Source organism: Nannospalax galili, unplaced genomic scaffold (genome assembly GCF_000622305.1).
Source record: "Nannospalax galili isolate Female #2095 unplaced genomic scaffold, S.galili_v1.0 scaffold461, whole genome shotgun sequence".
NCBI classification, from domain to species: domain Eukaryota; kingdom Metazoa; phylum Chordata; class Mammalia; order Rodentia; family Spalacidae; genus Nannospalax; species Nannospalax galili.
The window spans coordinates 4,027,897-4,039,993 of NW_008349975.1; the positions used below are offsets into that span (position 1 = coordinate 4,027,897).

Below are 12,097 nucleotides of genomic sequence, written 5' to 3' on the forward strand. Positions count from 1 at the left end.
TATCTAAAATCATTGTCTTTTCTTAAACCTTAAGAAATATTTTTACTACTTCTTGGATTACTGTTTTGTGTTATTTTAATTGTTTAACTGTTATTAAAAGTTTTTGTAATATATTTAATTTTAGCTTTCATTTCTTGTGTACCATGTTTTAAAATTTCTTCTCTTCATCTTAAGGCAAACAAGACAAAACCTCTATTTCTTCACAATGTTTCTGAACTTCTTTAACCTTTTTCTGAATCACTGATATGAATAAATATTTTTGGAATTTTAATTCTGTCCCTTATTCGTCTTTAATGTTGATTTTTGCTTTGCTGTTCGATTTTGTTTTCTTCATGATTTTTTTTTTAAGATTTTAGTTTATTCTGTAGCTGGCAGTAATGCACTCAATACTCTTGAATGAAGGCGGCTCATACAGCATACTTATTATAAAAGAGAATATGCAGATTTCCAAAGGCCTCAAACTCTTTCTTCCTGGCATGTGAATCAGTTGTATCATTTGGTCACATCACATCTTCATATATCAACATTGGTAGAATTATTATTTAAGTATCCCAATCTAATAGTCATTGTCTAACAGGTTTATTTTTTAAGTTTCATCTAGTGTTATTCTAGTCTCCTAAGATAAAATGTTCTCCATATTGCATTTCAGGTCAAAATCCATGAAAAATTAAAAGGTCTCATTTTTTTCTTTGCCTCTACCTATAGTATATCATTGAATAATTAAATTTCCATAAAGTATAGTATGATTGTCTTCTATTTAATCTCATTTCTTTCTTAAGACCTATATGGTCACTGAATGGATACAGAGAGGGACCATGCATTGAAGGAACAGAAAATAATTACATTATAGAAATGAGGGGAAAAAAAGATGACTCTCATGCCATGATGGGATAAAGTCTAGTAGTTTCTGATAGACCATGGTCTTTTTCTCTATTTCTTTTTTTTTTTTTTCATTTACACATATGCGGGCAATCTGCTCATACACATAAAAATAATATAATATTTAAAAATTATCTGAAAATTTAAACCTCTTTCATGTCACATCCTTCTTGACTACCTAAGCAGATCAAAGTACTTATTTTTTCTTTTTGTTGTTTTGAATCTCCTCTTCATTCTCTGCTGTAGCAGCAGTTGCATATTTTTTCATACATTTATTTGTGTCATTAGTAATTAAGTCAAGTGCAAATAATAGAAAAGTCATTGGCTAAAACATCATTTTCCTACAGCTAGATGGATAAAAATAGTGCATCTCAATAGTCTTAGGGCTGCAGCAAGCCCGAAGCTTTGTTGGTCCATCTGCATGAATCCACAGGAACCTCTGCCCCGTAGCCGCACATTAATGTCTGAAGCAGCGGAGTGGGAAAATGGCGCCAGAGATTTCCACTTGCAGATCATTGCCAGATATTAGGCTAAATGATCATATTTTGTCTATAAGTTTCATGGGAGAGGAAATTGAAACTTGCTTAGACCAGTCAACATTTTTCTCTGGAGAAGAGGAAGATACTGTCTTTCCTAAAATCAACTCAATCATTTCTATCAAAATCATTTGAGGCTCTGTTGGAAAGGAAAGATGTAACTGTCAGTGGTTATTGATTGGATGACATACAGGTTCTGATTGTAGCAAGCTTCTGTGCTGTAAATTTTCTGAAGCAGGACATTATTTTGTATCTACCTTTTATTTTCAGAAATCATCTCTAGTGCCTAGCCATTATATTTGACTATTTACTGGAAGGAATGAAATAAAATGATGCACCAGATCTGGATTCATGTAGTTTTACTAAACCCCGTTGTCCTAGTTTGTTTCTCCATTACTGTGACAAAACACTCTGACCACTACCAACTTGGGGAGGAAAGACTTTATTTGTCTTATATCTCCCAGGTCACAGTTCATCAGGGAGCCCAAGGTAGGAACTCAGGGTAGGAACCAGGAAGCAGGAGCTGGAGCACAGGCCATGGAGAATCACTGCTTACTGACTTGCTCCCCTGGCCCTGGCTCAGCCTACTTTCTTTTGCAACACAGGCCCACCTGCCCAGGGGTGGCACCACCCACAGTGGGCTGGGCTCTCCTATATCACTCAACAATCTAGAAGATGCCCCATGGACATGGCCACAGGCCAGTCCAATAAAGGAAATTCCCCAACTGAGGCTCCCTCAACCCAGGTGTGCCAAGTTGACGCTAAAGCTATCCAGCACACCTGTGTAATATGAATGATGCAAATACATGGATAAATACTGTATTTAGTTAGCCAAAACAGCACAAACCTTTTTTATTCTATTACTATCAAAACCAGTGAATTTTTCTATTAGCGTATGCCTGTAGTGATGAAAATGGTAATAAAGGACCGTTTAAAAAGCTGTACCCAGTAGATATTGTTTGACTATTTCCACATCCTCAATTATATTTTGCAATTACACAGTTTAATAGCCTACATGAGGTTTTGCTATTGGTGGTCAAGGTCTGAGCCAGGTGTTTCCAGGTTCTTGGCTTCTTATGCAAAGAACTGAAATAAAGGCTCACACAGATTTGCAAAAGTACCAGGGAAACTTGCAAAGCAAAGCAATAGAAAAGTCAGATTATTCTGCAAGAGAACAGTGGAACACACGAATGGAGCTGCTCGAGGGGCCCAGTTATTGTTTGGAGCTTCCTTTTAAGGGGTTCAAGAGAAGGAGGTTTTTTTTTTTTAAACAGAGCGTTATAGTTAGGGTGGCTGTCTGTTTTACTTGATAGATTAGGTCTTATAATTGTTTTTTACAATGCAAGTCTTTTCCCACAATGCACCCGATTCTAATAATATGAGCATTAAATTATGCACAGGCGCAAGATGCTAAAGAGGGGATTTCCTCCTAAAAGTCCACTTTGAGAGCACAGTTAACCTTATTGTGCATGCACCCAAAACCAGTTCAGGCAAGTTCAACCTTTCTGGTGTCCTACTCAGACATAAGGAGATTGTTACTGAATAGAATTTCTCTAAATTTTATGGTTGTCAAGGGGAGTAGAAATATCCCATTGTTCAGAGAATGGTGTTCATGCAGTTGATGCAGGTAGGGGCTAAATGTTGTCAGGTACATTACTCAGAGAGGGGTAAGTCTGCATAGGGCCTGCAGGAAAAGGTGCTAGGCTACCAAGTGCATTTAGAAGAGGGGATGTGTATAACACAAACCAAGTAGTGTCCCAGTATGGGCGTGCGGGGATCTCGGGGCGCCAGCTGCTGGGCATGGCGCCGGTCTCCTGCGTGCACCTGGGGTGCGGCGGATCCCGCACCCCGACGCCGTGGGTCTCTGCTACGGGAGCTGGCGGCTCTAGGACCGCTGTCAGCTGCCTGGTGGGTTCTGTTTCAATTTCCACCATGCACTCTCCCTCTAAGTTCGAGACCTGTTGGCCACCAGGTCACGAGGGGAGGGGCGAGAAACGGCGAAAGCAGGGTCTTCGTGAGTAGATGACGGATTAAAATGCCTGATTAAAACCTGGTAGCTCCTGTGCCGGAGGGCCTGTATCTTATGACGGGCATTTCAAAAGTAAGTCAGGGAGGAGAGCAGAAGGCGCCCCGCTGAGAAGGGGAGTCCCCCCATTCGCGCTGAGCCAGCTTGTGGCTATCCGGACATGGGGAGACTGCTACCCTAAACAGCAGGGGTCCCCAACATCCCAGGTTGCTAAGCATATAACAGGGTAAATGCAAAATAATAGTAGACTCAACAAAATAGAAGTTAATTTCTCTGTCATATTAAAAAATAAGGTAGAGGTTGGAAGTCTAGGTTTTCAGGGATTCATGTTTCTTCCAGTTTCTTGTTCTGTAGTACTTTTGGTATAACTCTTAACTTGGTATTTGCTGGAGCTCAAGGCCAAGTTTTCAGTGGTAGGAAATTTTAATATTTGATTCATTTTCAAAGGTGTCCAAACTTCTGATACTGTGGCATGATGTTGCTTCCTACAATGTGTTGGCCCACATTCATAGATATCTTGGGGAATATGTAATCTGAACGCTGCAGTTTGGGCATGCTGTTCTTTAAATATTTTTCTTTATTATTTTTATTTTATGTGTATGAGTGTATTGACTGCATGTAAGCACACACATGTCATGCAGTGCCCTCAGAGGTTTGAAGATGGGTTTGGATCCCCCTCTGGAAGTGGAGTTACAAACAATTGTTAGCCAACAAGTGGATTCTGGGAATGGAACCTGGCCCTCTGGAACAGCAGCCAGTGCTCTTGACAGCTGAGTCATCTCTCCAGTACCCGTATGCAGTTTTTAAAAGTATTTTATTGAGTTTTTGCATATTTCGTATGTTAGATCTTAATCAAATTTAGACCCCTCCTCCCAGCCTCCACCCATGCATCCCAATGCCCCCCCCAGTGAATTTCATGCATTCTGTCACATATGTTAAGTCCTATTTGATTAAGAACTGCAGTTTTTCTTTCTAAATACAGTTTACAAAATCTTTTCAGAGGACATTTTGAATTTATTTCCTCAGAATTTTCTGAAATAGTAGAAATGTATTTTAGATGGGGCGTATTCAAAAAGTAATAAATATGCTTTGAATGACTTACTGTACTTTTCTGCTAAATCAATACTAACTTTCATAAAAAGTAAATGCTTTACTGTGAATTTTAGTAGAGATTGAATTTAGAGTTCTTATAAGTATAGTGTCGTTAGCAAGTACTCAAAATAAATTTCCTTGGAAAATGAAATAATATTAAATAGCAGTTAACTTTGAACATCATTTTATAGTATTAAAAATACTAAAAGTAGGCTGGGAGTGGTAGCACATGACTTTAATACCAGCACTTGGGAGGCAGAGGCAGGCGGATCTCTGTGAGTTCAAGGCTGGCCTGGTCTACATAGTGAGCTCCAGACAGCTGGGGCTACAGGGAGACCCTGTCTCAAAAAAAAAAAGACAAAAAAAATTACTAAAAGTACTCAATTTATGATGTACTATCAGATGTTCTGCACATTGTAAACTTTCTAAATTACTCTGATGCAAGTCTTTTTATTTTTAGATTAGAAATTTTTAGTAGTTCTAATAAGGAATTTTGCTGAAATTTTCAGGAGATGAATATTCAGGCATGAATAGCAATGGACTGAGATTTTTGAGAGCTGAGAAAAAGATGAGAAACCCAGTAAACGTTTCTTTGATAATGAAGACAAAATTATAATTATTTATGCAGTTGCTGTCAAGGTATGACAATTCATTAGTAGCATGTTTCATTTTAAACAATATGTAGGATATCAGTTGTTGGATTGGACTACAGTGTTCATATCCCAGATCAGACTCTTAGGAGGATTTATGTAGCTTCCCTCCCACCCCCAAACACACACCACACTCACATGCCCTTCTGTGGCATCCAGACTCTAGGATGCCTAGTGGTATTCAGTAGGAGAGGTTTTCTTGTACCTCCTCCAGCAATGACAAACTCATGTTTTATTTTCATAGAGAATGAGCCTTAAGACAGTTTCCTGAAAAAAGAAAGAAAGAAAGAAAGAAAGAAAGAAAGAAAGAAAGAAAGACCAATGGAGAGATATTTAGGAGTGAGGGTATTGGTTTCTTGCTTTTCTCCAGCTGAAGAACTGTTAGTCAGTGAATGGAAGATTCTGGAAAGCATGCAGTATTTCAGGTCTATCAATATCAGTTGCTGGTTGTCTACTACAAATTTGAGCCACCAAGGTGACCTCTCAGATTCTCCTAGAGTCTTCCTTCTAAGCCTGCAGTTGAAGCTTGTGGGGAAGCTCATACAAGTGGATGCACCCTAATTTGTGCCTGGCCCTTATACTTATTCCAAATGAATATTGTACTTAACACTTACCCTTTTGAAATTAATTGTACTTTTATCATAGTAAGTAAGAAAATACAACTTGGAGGGGAGAAAGTTACTAGGCTACAAATGATAGCCTGCAAATAGCAAAATATCAGAGGAGTAAGTTAATATTTGGGTCTGAGATATCAAGTAAAACTGGACAGAAAAAAATCTAATGGTAAAATCAAAGCAGAAATGATGGAGGCCAAACTTTAGACTAAGCAGAATGTTATTTATTTATTTATTTATTTATTTATTTTAAATGCAAAGGCATAAATGAAAGAGTCCCACAGTCAGGGCTTGCAATGAAAACAACAATGTGCCTTTTTGCCCACACTTCACTGAGCAAAGCAAGTTGCATGGCAATCCCAAAGTCAATAGGACAGGGAAGGGTAATGCACCCTTAAGTTATGGAAAGATAAAGATGCATAGAGAAATATATGAAAATAAGGAGTCATAGCCAAACCACAGATTTCCTATATGTTTGGGTATTTTATTTCTGTAATAATATTTTATTTCATTGTTATACTCCATTGTCTTTATTTTTCTGGTAACATTTAGCATTTTGTTTTGTCATCCCCTCCCATTAATAATTATAATATGTGGTAATAATTTCCTGACATGAATTGTTAATATTTGTGATTTTAATGAAATATGAGTCATTTATGTACATGGTCATAGATACTGAGATGCAAATACACAGAATCAATTCTGTCCTGACTTTTTCCTTCTTGTCCTAGTTACTGCTGAGTGATCCATGGCAAATTTTCTCACTGAGGTCAGCTAAGGATTTCAACTCTGCATCCTAGGAATGTATAGGAAGAACACTATTTATTAGAATCAAAATACATGGAAATCAACAAACAAATTTTAACATATAATCTGCTATGGCACAGCAAGAAAAAGTTTTCTTTTAATTCTTGTAAATCATATTAAATAGTAGGTCTGGAGAGATGGCTCAGTGGTTAAGCACATTTGCTGTTCTTGCAGAGAACCTGGGTTCAGTTCCCAGCATGCACATTGGGCAGCTCACAGCCACATGTAACTCTAGTTTCAGGGGATCTGACACCTTTTTTTATATATGCTGCAGGCACCTGCCCTCACATCCACATACACAGACACATACATTAATTAAAGTTAAAATTAACCTTTACAAAAAAAATTAGTGACTGTTTTTGAAAACGTATAAGGAAATAAAGAAAAATAGTTATTATGTAGCCCAGAGAAAACGTACTACTTTAACTACATTGAGTTTATAAACACATAAAACACAATTGGTACTTGACATTACTGCAAAATATATTCTCCAACCTTAGTTTGTATTTTAACCTCAAAAACTTTTTTCTCAGTAACGTGGTTAATCTCTTACCTACAATAAAATGGACAATAATTACTAAATGATTATTCTCCCATTTCACGTGACCTCATTCCTTCCTATCCTTTCCTTCATATGGTTCATATGTGCCTTTCATTCATATATACTACCACTAGATGGCAGACTACCCAAGCAGTGCGTGGGCCAATTCACTAGGCAAACATTTAACAAGGATGGATAGACATGATTCTTTGCTTTGGGGAACTCAGAGTTTATATCCATACAAATAATCACCATCCAGTCCTTAAAATATACATATTAAGGTATGGATATGAGGAATTTTGATGATTCGAGAAAGGCTTCAAAAATTATAAATATTTAAACTGGTCCTTGAAAAATGAAAGAGCTTCATTAGTCACAGTTAAAGATTGGAGGAAAGTACATCCCAGACAAAAGTATTTAAAAACTTCAATGAGAGGCTGGAGAGATGGCTCAGCAGTTAAGAGCACTTGCTGCCCTTCCAGAGGACCCAGATTCAAATCCTAGCTTTCACATGGTGGCTAACAACTATCCATAACTCCAGTTCCAGGGGATCTAATGCGGTCTTCTGGTCTCAGTGGGCATTGCACAACATGGGTGTGTTTACATACATGCAGGCAAAACACTCATACACATAAAATAAAAATAATAAGTAAGGTATTTTTTAAAAGCTCCAGTGAATAAAGATTGATTCATGTTTGGGAATTGAAAACAAATCAGGGGGCAATTAAATTATCTCAGCAGTTTTTACCAGACATCATTAACAGTAGTTTCATTCAAAGCAATGGTGTTAAGGTGGTGAAAAGGGCTTTGTAGAGGTAATTTGATAAACCTTGTTGATCATATGTAATGGGAAGGGACATTAATGAAAAGTCAAAGACAGCTTTCTAGAGTAATGATGATAGTGATTCAAGTGAGGAATATAGAAGAAAAACATGTTTGCTGGTGGTAGAAAGGAAACCTCCCTTGAAACAGACAGGTTAATTTCTACTTTTAATTTTAATTTTATGTGTATGTGTGATTGCCTACATGTGTGCACGTGCAACACGTGTGCTTCATGCCCACAGAGGCCAGAAGAGGACATCAGGTATAAGTGGTTGTGAGCCCTTATGTGAGTGGTGGGAACAGAGCCCAGGTCCTTTGCAAGAGCAGCATGTACTCTTAACCGCCAAGCCATCTCTCCAGTCCCCAGGTTGGTTTTAAAATATATTAATATTGAGATGGCCAGGTACAAGTCCAAGACCATAGGATTAGTGGGAAGCTTAAAATGAAATTACTGAGATTGGCATAGGTGGGGCAGTTTCCATATACTAAGAGGTATTAGAATCAGCGAAGCGATGGTGCTAGATATACATTCAAGGTAGGATAAAAGTCATAGGGAAGGCTAGGTTAAACACTGCAAGTCAAAATAACATAGCAAGAGAGAGGACAATGAAGAGAGTATGAGAAGGCAAAAGATTGAAACTCTGAGGAGACCAGGAGGAATAAATGATTCTGTGAGCACAAGGCAGGACAGAAGAGCCTTGGTCCAGGTTCAGGGAAGCCATCAAGAGGTAGTGGTTCAAGACAAGATACACTATCATACGTGAAGCTCCCTGTAGAAGCAAGGACCTATGCCTAGGCTGTGTGAACTGAAATTAGTAGCAAATATTAATGAAAATACTTCTGGTAATAATGATCGCACTAGGTGTAAGGCTGTTCTAAGCTAGCTAGTGTTGGTGACCTTTCACCCTAGCATAACTTTCCACACTGTCTTTATCCTTTTGATGTGAAGGAGAAAGCACTCAAATAGAGAATCAATCTCTTTCTCTGTCTCTGTCCCCTCTCTCTTCTCTCTCCTCTCTCTCTCTCTCTCTCTCTCTCTCTCTCTCTCTCTCTCTCTCTCTCTCCCCCGTGATTAACTTCCAGATGTGAATAAAACCGAACTAAAATTAAATTGGTATGACTTTCATTCTCTGTTGAACACATTAATACTATATTATAATACAGGATCTTTAAATTTTGGAAGCAATAACCAGATTAGTACTCCACTAACTGTAAAATGATTTAATGCTTGAGCATTGAGATAGAAACAAACAGAAATACATGGCTGACATATTCTGCTGCCTGTTTGTTATTTTTCTGAATTAAAAAATTAAAATCCTCTTAACTTTTAGAGATCATTTGATTGTTTCTTGAAATAGTTAAGTCTAAGATGTGAACTTAAAGTCTAGTATTTGATACTGATCTCTGGAACTACACAATTTAATATTATTTGAGTTTTTGCTATTTGAATATAGGCTTGTATGTTTTAGCTTAGCATTCTTCCAACGTATATTTAGAAGTTATTAGAACTGTTTCCATTGAAACGTTCATACAAGCTCTTGTACTGAACGTAATTTCATGAGGAGATCCTGGAGAAGCTTGTTTGGTTGAAACACATTATTATTACTTTAGGTGCTGACTGTTCTCCAAGTGACTTGATTAAAGTGCAGACAGTCTATGGCTTGGATGACTTACCTTTCACACTGGTTTGAGCAAGATGATTGGTATGAAGGACTGCAAAGAGTAAGATCTATTTATATTGTAATTATGCTTTCCTGTGAGTTTTTTCCTGCTTCGTTTCTTGTAGAGCTCTACTCCATCACTTACACTGTGAACATTTTTGCATTACAAAATTCTCAGGATAAGATTGATGTTGATATTAAAACATAAGGCCCGGTGTGGCGTGGTGGTGCACGCCTTTAATCCCAGCACTCGGGAGGCAGATGCAGGCAGATATCTGTGAGTTCAAGGCCAGTCTGGTCTACATAGTGAGTTCCAGGACAGCTGGGGCTACAGGGAGATCCTGTCTCAAAAAGACCAAAAAAATAAATAAATAAATATAACTTGTAAAGATAGCTACAATTGTACGTTGACCAAAGGCCTTTATTTTCTATTTTGATTTTAGGTGATCATTGTTTTTTTAGTATTAGGGATGGAACCTAGACCCTCCTGCATGCTGTTCTATCTTTTAGCTATATTCCTAGCTCTCTTTACATTTTGTTTTGAGACAGAATCTCATTAAATTGCCCAAGCTGGCCTTGAACTTGTGATACTCCTGACTCAGCTTTCCAAGTAGCTAAAATTATAGCCTGAGCCATCATGTCTGACTAGATAAATGCATAGTAAAATTTTCAGACTGTCCTTTGGATTGAAATATAAATTACCATTTTGTTGTGATTAATGTATGAAAATAGCAATAATTGCAAGTCTTCCTATAAAAATTTAATTAAGTAGAAGTTAGATGTATGTTAATATTTTGCATTATAGTGCTATTATGAGAGAAAATACAAAAATATTCAAGAGTTCCATAGTGTATAAGATAAATTTTTAGAGAATTAATATGCTTATAGGTTGTTTCAAGAGAAATTGCATTGTTGCTATGGCAACCGCTGCTTATTATTTTGAAAAATATTCAATTTTATTGCAATAGTAAAATACCATATTAAAAATAGACCATGTCGGGGCTGGAGAGATGGCTCAGCAGTTAAGAACACTGGTTGTTCTTCCAGAAGATCCGGGTTCAAATCCCAGCACCCACATGGCAACTAATAACTGTCTGTAACTCCAGTTCCAGGGGATCTGTCCTCTGTGGGCATTGCATGACACAGGTGTACTCACATACATGCAGGCAATACATGCATACACATAAAATAAAAGCAATAAAGAAAAATATTTAAAAAAATAGACCATGTCAAAGTGGACTTAACTTAGAAAATATAGTTTTATTTTACATTTTCACATTTCAAAGAAAAATTATTAATATTTAGCAGATTACATGAATTTTCTTTTCATTAAGTTGTGAACAAGAGAGCCCTGGTGTCTTTGTTTAAGGGTGTATGCTGCTAAAGATAGGCAATGTTTTTTTTTTTTCTTTACTTCTTTGAGTTCTTTCCTAATCACATCAATCACAATTTTTCACTGTTTGAGTTCTTTTTAATTATAAACCCTCAGCATTACATGACCTCTTGAGGCTTTTTTTTTTTTTTTCTTTTGCTTTGCTGTGGAGTAAGATGATACACATCTCTGGAACCCAAAAGATCTGACTCTCACCCTATAAATCCTAAAACATTCTTCAGAAAAGAGGTTGTGGCTGAGTAAAGAGCTCTCCATCCTGAATTGAAAATTTCAATTATAGAATAATGGAATAAAAAGGTTGGAAAATTTCTGGTTTATGGTTTTAATAGTAAGATTTCAAATTCCTCTAAACAGACATACCATACTACAATACTATTGTCCTTTATAATGTGTGAGTTCATTTCAAGTACAAAAACAAATGCATTTCTAATGTTTTAAAATGATTTCAGTTTCCAATGTAATCCGTTATTTTCTCCATAGGAAGAGAAAATGATGGCAGTATAGTTTGCGGACCAGAAGGACTGGTTTTAATGAAAATTGTTTTTTACCAAAATGTGTTACTTAAAAGTGCCTTTGGAGCAGCTTGTAGAGAATGCACGGGTTCGAAACCTTTCTCTCCTCTTTCATTAATATTACTATGGACCTTTATAAATCAATTAAAACATATTAGAAAAGGCGGTATTCCTAATACAGAGGTAGGCTATCCCCCAAATTGATTGTATCATCTTTTTTAGTTTGAGCTCCTCCTTGCTCAAACTTTAATCATTTCTTAGACACATGCAGCTAAAAATGAAACATCCTGTGTAAATGTAGAAAATTAGGAATTGGCTAGGCAGTTAGGATAAAAAGACTCCAAAGAAAGTAGCCAGTTTCTTGGCTAAAAGTCAAAATGTCCTTGGGCCTCTTAACAACATACTTTGTTCCAAAGGCCAAAAATGTCAAAAGTATTTAGGAGCTTGTATCTAATCCTTAAAAGATTTTAGGATTACCTCTTAAGAGGGAGGAATGTTGGAGGGAGGGAGTGGGCATGGATTTGATCAAAACACCTTATATGCATGTATGAAATTCTCAATAAA

At 37.0% G+C, this 12,097-nt stretch overlaps 1 protein-coding gene across 4 annotated transcripts in view; it reads left to right on the forward strand.

Moving 5' to 3' along the window:
* Nucleotides 1–12,097, forward strand: part of Wdr17 (WD repeat domain 17) — a 119,005-nt gene that overhangs the window by 11,458 nt on the left and 95,450 nt on the right. For 3 of the 4 annotated variants that reach the window (XM_008847148.2, XM_008847151.3, XM_008847149.2), the window contains exon 2: nucleotides 9,579–9,689. The exons of the other annotated variant lie outside the window; for it this stretch is intronic. In XM_008847148.2, the coding sequence (XP_008845370.1) occupies nucleotides 9,624–9,689 (66 nt within the window). In that variant the 5' untranslated portion in view covers nucleotides 9,579–9,623. The remainder of the gene's footprint in view (nucleotides 1–9,578; nucleotides 9,690–12,097) is intronic. 4 annotated transcript variants of the gene reach the window in all.